Consider the following 15,009-nt stretch of genomic DNA (forward strand, 5'->3'; position numbering starts at 1 on the left):
TATGTCTGTCTGCATCGGATTGACCAGTGTGTACAGTATGTCTGTCTGCATTATATTGACCAGTGGGTACAGTATGTCTGTCTGCATTATATTGACCAGTGGGTACAGTATATCTGTCTGCATTATATTGACCAGTGGGTACATTATGTCTGTCTGCATCGGATTGACCAGTGTGTACAGTATGTCTGTCTGCATTATATTGACCAGTGGGTACAGTATGTCTGTCTGTATCAGATTGACCAGTGGGTACAGTATGTCTGTCTGCATCAGATTTACCAGTGGGTACAGTATGTCTGTCTGCATCAGATTGACCAGTGGGTACAGTATGTCTGTCTGCATTATATTGACCAGTGGTACAGTATGTCTGTCTGCATTATATTGACCAGTGGGTACAGTATGTCTGTCTGCATCAGATTGACCAGTGGGTACAGTATGTCTGTCTGCATCAGATTGACCAGTGGGTACAGTACGTCTGTCTGCATCAGATTGACCAGTGGGTACAGTATGTCTGTCTGCATCAGATTTACCAGTGGGTACAGTATGTCTGTCTGCATCAGATTGACCAGTGGGTACAGTATGTCTGTCTGCATCTGTAGTGGTATAACACTGCAGGGGTAGTAGCAGTTACATATTTTAGAACGTCAATAGCAGACTTGGTGAAAGAGTGGTGTAATCTCTGTACTTATACTATTACTTGTTTAATACTGCAATACTACTAGAAGTATACAATAATATTGGGAGTACGAGAAATTACTGGAGGAGAGTGAGCACTACCTGGGAGACGGAGGTTGACCACACGGTCGAAGAGGTTCCTCTCTGCGGTCACTCTGTTTAACACCTGGTTCAGAAGCTGGAGAGAGAGAGAGAGAGAGAGACAGACAGAAACAGGGAGAGAGAGACAGATAAACAGACAGAGAGATAAACAGACAGAGAGAGAGAGACAGAGAGAGAGAGGAAGGAATGAGGGAGAGAGAGAAGAAGGAATGAGGGAGAGAGAGAGGAAGGAATGAGGGAGAGAGAGAGGAAGGAATGAGGGAGAAAGAGAGGAAGGAAAGCAAGACAGAGAAAAAGGGAGGGAGTTACAAACCATTCAATAGTTCTTAATTCAATTAAAAGAAACAGACTAGAAAGTAAAAGCACATCGTGTGTATATATTGTCTAGATCCATTTATCATTGTTTCCATTGCTCTGGTGGAGAATCTGTCCATCCTGCACCTGATGAATCGTTCAATCAGGTAGAAGAGGAGCGCGTTAGATTATCAGGACTGGGCGGGCACACTAAGTGGGTGAGGGAGGGAGGATGGAGAAACAATGGAGGGAGAACCTTAATCTGTCACTATCAACCAATTCACATGCTATATATGGGTTGGTAAATAGACTAGTACCTGGTAATACCAGGGTTGGTAAATAGACCAGGACCTGGTAATACCAGGGTTGGTAAATAGACTAGTACCTGGTAATACCATGGTTGGTAAATAGACTAGTACCTGGTAATACCAGGGTTGGTAAATAGACTAGTACCTGGTAATACCAGGGTTGGTAAATAGACTAGTACCTGGTAATACCAGGGTTGGTAAATAGACTAGTAGCTGGTAATACCAGGGTTGGTAAATAGACTAGTAGCTGGTAATACCAGGGTTGGTAAATAGACTAGTACCTGGTAATACCAGGGTTGGTAACGAGACTAGGTATATGATGACATATGGAATTGTTTTAAGAAAGCTAAATCATCCATTGAACTACAATTTGATTTTGAATGTTAGGAATTAACAAAAAAGATCCCAAAAATAAAACATTGAATTTGGCCTTTACTACAATAGCCCAGACAAAGGCATTAACATATTCAGAAATGGCAAAAAAAATAAAAAGCTTTGAAGTCTCTCTCCTATATTTAGAAAATATAAAAAATATATAACTAAAAACAAATACAAAAAAAGGTATGTATAAACTCAGCAAAATAATAAACGTCCCTGAACATCTCACTGTCAACTGTGTTTATTTTCAGCAAACTTAACATGTGTAAATATTTGTATGAACATAAGATTCAACAACTGAGACATAAACGGAACATGTTCCACAGACATGTGACTGACAGAAATTGAATAATGTGTCCCTGAACAAAGGGAGGGGTCAAAATCAAAAGTAACAGTCAGTATCTGGTGTGGCCACCAGCTGCATTAAGTACTGCAGTGCATCTCCTCCTCATGGACTGCTCCAGATTTGCCAGTTCTTGCTGTAAGAGGTTACCCCACACTTCCACCAAGGCACCTGCAAGTTCCCAGACATTTCTGGGGGGGAATGGCCCTAGCCCTCACCTTCTGATCCAACAGGTCCCAGATGTGCTCAATGGGATTGAGATCCGGGCTCTTCGCTGGCCATGGCAGAACACTGACATTCCTGTCTTGCAGGAAATCACACACAGAACGAGCAGTATGGCTGGTGAGATTGTTATGCTGGAAGGTCATGTCAGGATGAGCCTGCAGGAAGGGTACCACATGAGGGAGAAGGATGTCTTCCCTGTAACGCAAAGCATTGAGAATGCCTGCAATGACAACAAGCTCAGTCTGATGATGCTGTGACACACCGCCCCAGACCATGACGGACCCTCCACCTCCAAATCGATCCCGCTCCAGAGTACAGGCCTCGGTGTAACGCTCTCTCCTTCCACGATAAACGTGAATCTGACCATCACTCCTGGTGAGACAAAACCGTGACACGTCAGTGAAGAGCACTTTTTGCCAGTCCTGTATGGTCCAGCAATTGTGGGTTTGTGCCCATAGGCGATGTTGTTGCCGGTGATGTCTGGTGAGGACCTGCCTTTCAACAGGCCTACAAGCCCTCAGTCCAGCCTCTCTCAGCCTATTGCGGACAGTCTGACCACTGATGGAGGGATTGTGCATTCCTGGTGTACCTCGGGCAGTTGTAGTTCCCATCCTGTACCGCAGGTGTGATGTTCGGATGTACCAATCCTGTGCAGGTGTTGTTACACGTGGTCTGCCACTGAGAGGACGATCAGCTGTCCCTTCTGTCTCCCTGTAGCTCTGTCTTAGGCGTCTAATAGTATGGACATTGCAATTTATTGCCCTGGCCACATCTGCAGTCCTCATGCCTCCTTGCAGCATGCCTAAGGCACGTTCACGCAGATGAGCAGGGACCCTGGGAACCTATCTTTTGGTGTTTTTCAGTCAGTTTAGTGTCCTAGGTTTTCATAACTGTGACTTTAATTGCCTACCGTCTGTAAGCTGTTAGTCTCTTAACGGCCGTTCCACAGGTGCATGTTCATTAATTGTTTGTGGTTCATTGAACAAGCATGGGAAACAGTGTTTAAACCCTTTACAATGAAGATCTGCGAAGTTATTTGGGGTTTTATGAATTATTGTTGAAAGACAGGATCCTGAAAAAGGGATGTTTCTTTATTTGCTGAGTTTACACACACACACACACAAACACATACGGTCAAAAGTTTTAGAGCACATACTCATTCAAGGGTTTTTCTTTATTCTTACTATTTTCTACATTGTAGAATAATAGTGAAGAGATTAAAACTATGAAATAACACATGTAATCATGTTGTAAACAAAAAAAAAAGTGTTAAACAAATCAACATATTGTATATTTTAGAATATTCAAAGTAGCCATCCTTTGCATGGATGACAGCTTTGCACACTTGGCATTCTCTCAACCAGCTTCATGAGGTAGTCACCTGGAATGCATTTCAATTAACAAGAGTGCCCTGTTAAAAGTTAATTAGTGGAATTTCTTTCCTTCCAAATGCGTTTGAGCCTATCAGTTGTGTTGTGACAAGGTCCATATTATGATAAGAACAGCTCAAATAAGCAAAGAGAAATGACAGTCCATCATTACTTTAAGATATAAAGGTCAGTCAATCTGGAACATTTCCAGAACTTTCTTCAAAGTGTTGCTGCAAAAACCATCCAGCACTGTGACAAAACTGGCTCTTAGGAGGACCTCCACAGGACTGGAAGACCCAGAGATACCTCTGCTGGAGGATAAGCTCATTAGAGTTACCAGCCTCAGAAATTGCAGCCCAAATAAATGCTGTGTGAATCGGGCCTTCATTGCTGGAAAGACATCTCTAGTAAAGAACACCAATAAGACGACGAGACTTGCTTGGGCCAAGAAACACAAGCAATGGACATTAGACTGGCGGGAATTTGTCCTTTGGTCTGATGAGTCTAAATTTGAGATTTTTGGTTCCAACCGCGGTGTCTTTGTGAGACGCGGTGAGGGATGAACGGATGATCTCCGCATCTGTATTACCAACCGTAAACCATGGAGGAGATATTATGGAGTGGGGGTACTTTGCTGGTGACACTGTCAGTGATTTATTTAGAATTCAAGGCACATTTAACCATCATGGCTACCACAGCATTATGCAGCGATACACCATCCCATCTAGTTTGGCCTATCATTTGTTTTTCAACAGGACAGTGACACAACACACCTCCAGGCTGTGTAAGGGCTATTTGACCAAGAAGGAGAGTGATGGAGTGCTGCATCAGATGATCTGGCCTCCACAATCACCTGACCTCAACCCAATTGAGTTGGAACGCAGAGTGAAATCAATCTAATCAATACCACATAATGACAAATGGAAAACAGGTTTTTGCAAATGTGACCCCATTACAGTAGAATATCTCCATACTGAATAATACAACATTATGCGTCCGGAAAAAATAAATTAAAAAACAGTAATACCTTAGTAGGTGCTCTAAAACTTTTGACCGTGTGTGTGTGTGTGTGTGTGTGTGTGTGTGACTTGAAATTGAACTCAGGTGCATCCTGTTTCCATTGATCATCCTTGAGATGTTTTGACAACTTGATCAGAGTCCACCTGTGGTAAATTAAATTGATTGGACATGAAAAGGCACACACATGTCTATATAAAGGTCCCACAGTTAACAGTGCATGTCACAGCAAAAACCAAGCCATGAGGTCGAAGGAATTGTCCGTTGAGCTCCGAGACATGATTGTGTCTAGGCACAGATCTTGGGAAGGGTACCAACAAATTTCTGCAGCATTGAAGGTTCAAGAACACAGAGACCTCCATCATTCTTGAATGGAAGAAGTTTGGAACCACCAAGACTCTTCCTAGAGCTGGCCACGCGGCCAAACTGAGCAATAGGGGGAGAAGGGCCTTCGTCAGTGAGGTGACCAAGAACCTGATGGTCACTCTGACAGAGCTCCAGAGATCCTCTGTGGAGATGGGAGAACAAGACTCTCTGGTCTGATGAAACAAAAATTAGGCCTGAATGCCTGGAGGAAACCTAGCACCATCCCTACGCATGGTGGTGACGTTTTTCAGGCGGCAGGAACTGGGAGACTAGTCTAGATCGAGGGAAATATGAACCGAGAAAAGTACAGAGATCATTGATGAAGTTCTGAGCGCTCCGGAGCAGGTTCTCAGACTGGGGGCGAAGTTTCCCCTTTCCAACAGGACAACGATCCTAAGCACACAGCCAAGACAACGCAGGAGTGGCTTCGGGACAAGGCTCTGAATGTCCTTGAGTGGCCCAGCCAGAGCCCAGGACTTAAACCCGATCGAACATCTCCGGAGAGACCTGAAGATAGCTGTGCAGCAACGCTCCCCATCCAACCTGACAGAGCTTGAGAGGATCTGCAGAGAAGAATGGGAGAAACTCCCCAAATACAGGTGTGCCAAGCTTGTAGCATCATACCAAAGAAGACTTGAGGCTGTAATCGCTGCCAAAGGTGCTTCAACAAAGTACTGAGTAAAGGGTCTGAATACTTATGTAAATGTAGATTGATGAGGGGAAAAAAACAACAATTTAAATACATTTTTAGATTAAGTCAAACAAACACCACAGAACTGCGACATCGGCAGATGTGGTGGATCCAATGAAACAAAAACATCTAACTTAAACTGATAGAATTGGGATATTTGTATTGTGTTTACTTAGATTGACGCACCAGTACGACAATCAACTCTAGGGAAGAAGATGGTAGAACAATTACAAGATTGTTATAAGACTGTTTATGCATCGAATATATTTGATGAGTATTCTCTCATCTTTGTGAGTGTGACTGAGTTGTGCCTCTGGGGCTTGGGCGCTAGCAATTGATTTGTAACGGCTTGGTGATAAAAAAAACCTACAGCCTGCATTCCATCGAATGAGTTGGTGTTTGTGACACGAGATAGCCTGGAGGAGTAGAACATCTTTGTCTCTAATCATCTTTGCGTGTGAGAAACAACAGCCGGTGCACGTAACTCACAAGATGAACACAAGATAGCCTTCTGTGTGATGTCCCGAGCTGCAGGGGAGGGGTGGAACCAGCCATGACTAAGCATTTTTAGTGTCAGCTATATAAGGACCATGATTCCTCTGTAATGTTGGGCTCTCAACGATCACCGGTGGGGTGGTCGTTGACCAGCTTCATTATTGCAAAGAAATATATAAAAATCGACAATAAATATTTATTGTTTCAAGAAATAAAGTCTCTCGCTTAATAAAGAATTTTCCACAACTGGGTTGTTTTTAAGAAAAGTCCAACTGAAAAACGATCCTGTCTCCTTATTTCTCCGGGTTAGACGAGTGTCTGCTAAGTTTGCTACATGGTAACTACAAGGTCATAAAAATATGACGCTGATTCTGGGTAAGTACATTGTAAATACATGTAAATCCCTTGTAACATTGTAGTTACATAGTTGGCTGTTAGATTACTTTACAACATAACAAAGTACAATGAAACTAAAAAGGTTATTCCTAAATGTCGTCCTGTCTCCTAATTTCTCCTCGTTAGCCTATTGTCGACAAAGTTTATTACATAATGGGTGTACCCTAATAGGTAGGTAATTATAACGGGTGTACCCTAATAGGTAGGTAATTATAACGGGTGTACCCTAATAGGTAGGTAACTATAAAGGTTATACCCTAATAGGTAGGTAATTATAATGGGTGTACCCTAATAGGTAAGTAATAATAAAGGTTATACCCTAATAGGTAGGTAATTATAAAGGTTATACCCTAATAGGTAGGTAATTATAAAGGTTATACCCTAATAGGTAGGTAATTATAACGGGTGTACCCTAATAGGTAGGTAATTATAAAGGTTATACCCTAATAGGTAGGTAATTATAAAGGTTATACCCTAATAGGTAGGTAATTATAAAGGTTATACCCTAATAGGTAGGTAATTATAACGAGTGTACCCTACTGGGTTTCACTTTACATTAAGTTGCTTGCTCCTGGGTATTTACTTGATAAAATCCTATCCTATGAAACAAAATTGTTCTTATGTTACACTTGATTCGGTATAGCCTTTGAGCCAGGTCATAGCATGGAGAAAAAAACTGATTGAAAATTAGTTGAAGTTAATATTAGTATGTTTTTAATTTTTTTTCACCGTTATCTAACTAGGAAAGTCGGTTAAGAACAATGACGGCCAAACCCGGCCCAATTCCCCACCGCCCTATGGGACTCCCAATCACGCCGGTTGTGAAACAGCCTGGAATCAAACCAGAGTGTCTGTAGTGACGCCTCAAGCACTGAGATGCAGAGCCTTAAACCGCTGCTCCACTCGGGAGACCATTATTGACCGGGTGTGCATATCACTTTTTTTACACTCTTATTGTTGGTATCTCACTTCTCTTCAGAAACAGTGGCTTGGGTCATTCATGCTAATAAAGCTCATCTTAAATCAGAAAGAACATTCTGTTCCAGGGGTTAGTTTCAATTAGCTGCTGATTACAACCTAGCTGGAGAGAGTTTTCACATTAGACTTGCACATGGGAACACACACACACACACACTCCTTGTATTGCAGAGAGTGCGGGACAGAGAGCACGAGACAGAGAGAACATGCTGTTCCAGGCATTAGTTTCAATTAGCTGCTGATTACAACCTAGATGGAGAGAGAGAGTGTTCACTTGGGACTTGCACTCATACACAGGAACACACACACACTCATACACACCGGAACACAAACACCTTGTATTGCATGAAGACAACATGGCATTGAAGAAGAGAGGCGATGATGATGATGATGATGATGATGATGATGAAAAGACAGCAGCACAGTTTAAAAGTTCTTCTGAAAACTTCCTCATTAATTCAACACTGTCACCCGTCAATGTTCATTAGAGAACAGAACGGGTGTCCGTTGATGATCTGTGTGTGTGTGTGGTGTGTGTGTGTGTGGTGTGTGTGTGGTGTGTGTGCGTGTGGTATGTGTGCGTGTGGTATGTGTGCGTGTCGTATGTGTGGTGTGTGTGTGGTGTGTGTGCACGATGAGTAACAGCGAACATCCGGCAGAACAGACGATAAACTTGTTCCGCCACTTTTTTGTTTACCCTCTACTGTCTAGGTAACCCTCTACTGTCTAGGCAACCCTCTACTGTCTAGGCAACCCTCTACTGTCTAGGCAACCCTCTACTGTCTAGGCAACCCTCTACTGTCTAGGCAACCCTCTACTGTCTAGGCAACCCTCTACTGTCTAGGCAACCCTCTACTGTCTAGGCAACCCTCTACTGTCTAGGCAACCCTCTACTGTCTAGGTAACCCTCTACTGTCTAGGTAACCCTCTACTGTCTAGGTAACCCTCTACTGTCTAGGTAACCCTCTACTGTCTAGGTAACCCTCTACTGTCTAGGTAACCCTCTACTGTCTAGGTAACCCTCTACTGTCTAGGTAACCCTCTACTGTCTAGGTAACCCTCTACTGTCTAGGTAACCCTCTACTGTCTAGGTAACCCTCTACTGTCTAGGTAACCCTCTACTGTCTAGGTAACCCTCTACTGTCTAGGTAACCCTCTACTGTCTAGGTAACCCTCTACTGTCTAGGCAACCCTCTACTGTCTAGGAAACCCTCTACTGTCTAGGTAACCCTCTACTGTCTAGGTAACCCTCTACTGTCTAGGTAACCCTCTACTGTCTAGGTAACCCTCTACTGCCTAGGCAACCCTCTACTGTCTAGGTAACCCTCTACTGTCTAGGCAACCCTCTACTGTCTAGGCAACCCTCTACTGTCTAGGCAACCCTCTACTGTCTAGGTAACCCTCTACTGTCTAGGTAACCCTCTACTGCCTAGGCAACCCTCTACAGTCTAGGTAACCCTCTACTGTCTAGGTAACCCTCTACTGTCTAGGTAACCCTCTACTGTCTAGGTAACCCTCTACTGTCTAGGTAACCCTCTACTGTCTAGGTAACCCTCTACTGTCTAGGTAACCCTCTACTGTCTAGGTAACCCTCTACTGTCTAGGTAACCCTCTACTGTCTAGGTAACCCTCTACTGTCTAGGTAACCCTCTACTGTCTAGGTAACCCTCTACTGTCTAGGTAACCCTCTACTGTCTAGGTAACCCTCTACTGTCTAGGCAACCCTCTACTGTCTAGGCAACCCTCTACTGTCTAGGTAACCCTCTACTGTCTAGGTAACCCTCTACTGTCTAGGTAACCCTCTACTGTCTAAGCTGACATATGGAATTGTTTTAATAAGGTCATACCATGGATCATTTAGCTATTTGATTTTGAATTTTAATCCCCCTTGAAGCATCCAAAAAAAAACATTAAAACATTATTTGATGAAACACGGAATTTGGTCCTTACTGCTATTAGCCAATAGAAACACATTGTCCTTACTGCTATTAGCCAATAGAAACACATTGAACAACAGATAGTCCTTACTGCTATTAGCCAATAGAAACACATTGTCCTTACTGCTACTAGCCCATAGAAACACATTGAACAACAGATAGTCCTTACTGCTATTAGCCCATAGAAACACATTGAATAACAGATAGTCCTTACTGCTATTAGCCAATAGAAACACATTGAATAACAGATAGTCCTTACTGCTATTAGCCAATAGAAACACATTGTCCTTACTGCTATTAGCCCATAGAAACACATTGAACAACAGATAGTCCTTACTGCTATTAGCCAATAGAAACACATTGAATAACAGATAGTCCTTACTGCTATTAGCCAATAGAAACACATTGAATAACAGATAGTCCTTACTGCTATTAGCCAATAGAAACACATTGAATAACAGATAGTCCTTACTGCTATTAGCCCATAGAAACACATTGAATAACAGATAGTCCTTACTGCTATTAGCCAATAGAAACACATTGAATAACAGATAGTCCTTACTGCTATTAGCCAATAGAAACACATTGAATAACAGATAGTCCTTACTGCTATTAGCCAATAGAAACACATTGAATAACAGATAGTCCTTACTGCTATTAGCCAATAGAAACACATTGTCCTTACTGCTATTAGCCCATAGAAACACATTGAATAACAGATGGTCCTTACTGCTATTAGCCAATAGAAACACATTGAATAACAGATAGTCCTTACTGCTATTAGCCAATAGAAACACATTGAATAACAGATAGTCCTTACTGCTATTAGCCCATAGAAACACATTGTCCTTACTGCTATTAGCCAATAGAAACACATTGTCCTTACTGCTATTAGCCCATAGAAACACATTGAATAACAGATAGTCCTTACTGCTATTAGCCAATAGAAACACATTGAACAACAGATAGTCCTTACTGCTATTAGCCAATAGAAACACATTGAATAACAGATAGTCCTTACTGCTATTAGCCAATAGAAACACATTGTCCTTACTGCTATTAGCCAATAGAAACACATTGAATAACAGATAGTCCTTACTGCTATTAGCCAATAGAAACACATTGTCCTTACTGCTATTAGCCAATAGAAACACATTGAATAACAGATAGTCCTTACTGCTATTAGCCAATAGAAACACATTGTCCTTACTGCTATTAGCCAATAGAAACACATTGTCCTTACTGCTATTAGCCCATAGAAACACATTGAATAACAGATAGTCCTTACTGCTATTAGCCCATAGAAACACAATGAATAACAGATAGTCCTTACTGCTATTAGCCAATAGAAACACATTGTCCTTACTGCTATTAGCCAATAGAAACACATTGTCCTTACTGATATTAGCCAATAGAAACACATTGTCCTTACTGCTATTAGCCAATAGAAACACATTGAACAACAGATAGTCCTTACTGCTATTAGCCAATAGAAACACATTGAACAACAGATAGTCCTTACTGCTATTAGCCAATAGAAACACATTGAACAACAGATAGTCCTTACTGCTATTAGCCAATAGAAACACATTGAATAACAGATAGTCCTTACTGCTATTAGCCAATAGAAACACATTGTCCTTACTGCTATTAGCCCATAGAAACACATTGAATAACAGATGGTCCTTACTGCAATTAGCCAATAGAAACACATTGAATAACAGATAGTCCTTACTGCTATTAGCCAATAGAAACACATTGTCCTTACTGCTATTAGCCCATAGAAACACATTGAACAACAGATAGTCCTTACTGCTATTAGCCAATAGAAACACATTGAACAACAGATAGTCCTTACTGCTATTAGCCCATAGAAACACATTGTCCTTACTGCTATTAGCCAATAGAAACACATTGAATAACAGATAGTCCTTACTGCTATTAGCCAATAGAAACACATTGTCCTTACTGCTATTAGCCCATAGAAACACATTGAATAACAGATGGTCCTTACTGCTATTAGCCAATAGAAACACATTGAATAACAGATAGTCCTTACTGCTATTAGCCAATAGAAACACATTGAATAACAGATAGTCCTTACTGCTATTAGCCAATAGAAACACATTGTCCTTACTGCTATTAGCCAATAGAAACACATTGAACAACAGATAGTCCTTACTGCTATTAGCCCATAGAAACACATTGTCCTTACTGCTATTAGCCAATAGAAACACATTGTCCTTACTGCTATTAGCCCATAGAAACACATTGAATAACAGATAGTCCTTACTGCTATTAGCCAATAGAAACACATTGAACAACAGATAGTCCTTACTGCAATTAGCCAATAGAAACACATTGAATAACAGATAGTCCTTACTGCTATTAGCCAATAGAAACACATTGTCCTTACTGCTATTAGCCAATAGAAACACATTGTCCTTACTGCTATTAGCCCATAGAAACACATTGAATAACAGATGGTCCTTACTGCTATTAGCCCATAGAAACACAATGAATAACAGATAGTCCTTACTGCTATTAGCCAATAGAAACACATTGTCCTTACTGCTATTAGCCAATAGAAACACATTGAATAACAGATAGTCCTTACTGCTATTAGCCAATAGAAACACATTGTCCTAACTGCTATTAGCCCATAGAAACACATTGAACAACAGATAGTCCTTACTGCTATTAGCCAATAGAAACACATTGTCCTTACTGCTATTAGCCAATAGAAACACATTGTCCTTACTGCTATTAGCCAATAGAAACACATTGTCCTTACTGATATTAGCCAATAGAAACACATTGTCCTTACTGCTATTAGCCAATAGAAACACATTGAACAACAGATAGTCCTTACTGCTATTAGCCAATAGAAACACATTGAACAACAGATAGTCCTTACTGCTATTAGCCAATAGAAACACATTGAACAACAGATAGTCCTTACTGCTATTAGCCAATAGAAACACATTGAATAACAGATAGTCCTTACTGCTATTAGCCAATAGAAACACATTGTCCTTACTGCTATTAGCCAATAGAAACACATTGAACAACAGAGAGTCCTTACTGCTATTAGCCCATAGAAACACATTGAACAACAGATAGTCCTTACTGCTATTAGCCCATAGAAACACATTGAATAACAGATAGTCCTTACTGCTATTAGCCAATAGAAACACATTGTCCTTACTGCTATTAGCCCATAGAAACACATTGTCCTTACTGCTATTAGCCCATAGAAACACATTGTCCTTACTGCTATTAGCCAATAGAAACACATTGAATAACAGATAGTCCTTACTGCTATTAGCCAATAGAAACACATTGTCCTTACTGCTATTAGCCAATAGAAACACATTGAACAACAGAGAGTCCTTACTGCTATTAGCCAATAGAAACACATTGTCCTTACTGCTATTAGCCAATAGAAACACATTGAACAACAGATAGTCCTTACTGCTATTAGCCCATAGAAACACATTGTCCTTACTGCTATTAGCCAATAGAAACACATTGTCCTTACTGCTATTAGCCCATAGAAACACATTGAATAACAGATAGTCCTTACTGCTATTAGCCAATAGAAACACATTGAACAACAGATAGTCCTTACTGCAATTAGCCAATAGAAACACATTGAATAACAGATAGTCCTTACTGCTATTAGCCAATAGAAACACATTGTCCTTACTGCTATTAGCCAATAGAAACACATTGTCCTTACTGCTATTAGCCCATAGAAACACATTGAATAACAGATGGTCCTTACTGCTATTAGCCCATAGAAACACAATGAATAACAGATAGTCCTTACTGCTATTAGCCAATAGAAACACATTGTCCTTACTGCTATTAGCCAATAGAAACACATTGAATAACAGATAGTCCTTACTGCTATTAGCCAATAGAAACACATTGTCCTAACTGCTATTAGCCCATAGAAACACATTGAACAACAGATAGTCCTTACTGCTATTAGCCAATAGAAACACATTGTCCTTACTGCTATTAGCCAATAGAAACACATTGTCCTTACTGCTATTAGCCAATAGAAACACATTGTCCTTACTGATATTAGCCAATAGAAACACATTGTCCTTACTGCTATTAGCCAATAGAAACACATTGAACAACAGATAGTCCTTACTGCTATTAGCCAATAGAAACACATTGAACAACAGATAGTCCTTACTGCTATTAGCCAATAGAAACACATTGAACAACAGATAGTCCTTACTGCTATTAGCCAATAGAAACACATTGAATAACAGATAGTCCTTACTGCTATTAGCCAATAGAAACACATTGTCCTTACTGCTATTAGCCAATAGAAACACATTGAACAACAGAGAGTCCTTACTGCTATTAGCCCATAGAAACACATTGAACAACAGATAGTCCTTACTGCTATTAGCCCATAGAAACACATTGAATAACAGATAGTCCTTACTGCTATTAGCCAATAGAAACACATTGTCCTTACTGCTATTAGCCCATAGAAACACATTGTCCTTACTGCTATTAGCCCATAGAAACACATTGTCCTTACTGCTATTAGCCAATAGAAACACATTGAATAACAGATAGTCCTTACTGCTATTAGCCAATAGAAACACATTGTCCTTACTGCTATTAGCCAATAGAAACACATTGAACAACAGAGAGTCCTTACTGCTATTAGCCAATAGAAACACATTGTCCTAACTGCTATTAGCCCATAGAAACACATTGAACAACAGATAGTCCTTACTGCTATTAGCCAATAGAAACACATTGTCCTTACTGCTATTAGCCCATAGAAACACATTGAATAACAGATGGTCCTTACTGCTATTAGCCAATAGAAACACATTGTCCTTACTGCTACTAGCCCATAGAAACACATTGAACAACAGAGAGTCCTTACTGCTATTAGCCAATAGAAACACATTGAATAACAGATAGTCCTTACTGCTATTAGCCAATAGAAACACATTGAATAACAGATAGTCCTTACTGCTATTAGCCAATAGAAACACATTGTCCTTACTGCTATTAGCCCATAGAAACACATTGAACAACAGATAGTCCTTACTGCTATTAGCCAATAGAAATACATTGAATAACAGATAGTCCTTACTGCTATTAGCCAATAGAAACACATTGTCCTTACTGCTATTAGCCAATAGAAACACATTGAATAACAGATAGTCCTTACTGCTATTAGCCAATAGAAACACATTGAATAACAGATAGTCCTTACTGCTATTAGCCAATAGAAACACATTGTCCTTACCGCTATTAGCCAATAGAAACACATTGAATAACAGATAGTCCTTACTGCTATTAGCCCATAGAAACACATTGAATAACAGATAGTCCTTACTGCTATTAGCCCATAGAAACACATTGTCCTTACTGCTATTAGCCAATAGAAACA

The 15,009-nt window shown here is 40.5% G+C and overlaps 1 protein-coding gene across 5 annotated transcripts in view; it reads right to left on the reverse strand.

The window, feature by feature from the left end:
* rnf123 (ring finger protein 123) overlaps positions 1–15,009 on the reverse strand; it is a 259,771-nt gene that overhangs the window by 131,431 nt on the left and 113,331 nt on the right. For all 5 annotated transcript variants that reach the window (XM_090242045.1, XM_090242042.1, XM_090242043.1 and 2 more), the window contains one exon: positions 775–850. In XM_090242045.1, the coding sequence (XP_090098171.1) occupies positions 775–850 (76 nt within the window). The remainder of the gene's footprint in view (positions 1–774; positions 851–15,009) is intronic.

This window comes from Oncorhynchus mykiss, chromosome 7, assembly GCF_057628025.1.
Source record: "Oncorhynchus mykiss isolate SJ-2025 chromosome 7, ASM5762802v1, whole genome shotgun sequence".
Taxonomy (NCBI): domain Eukaryota; kingdom Metazoa; phylum Chordata; class Actinopteri; order Salmoniformes; family Salmonidae; genus Oncorhynchus; species Oncorhynchus mykiss.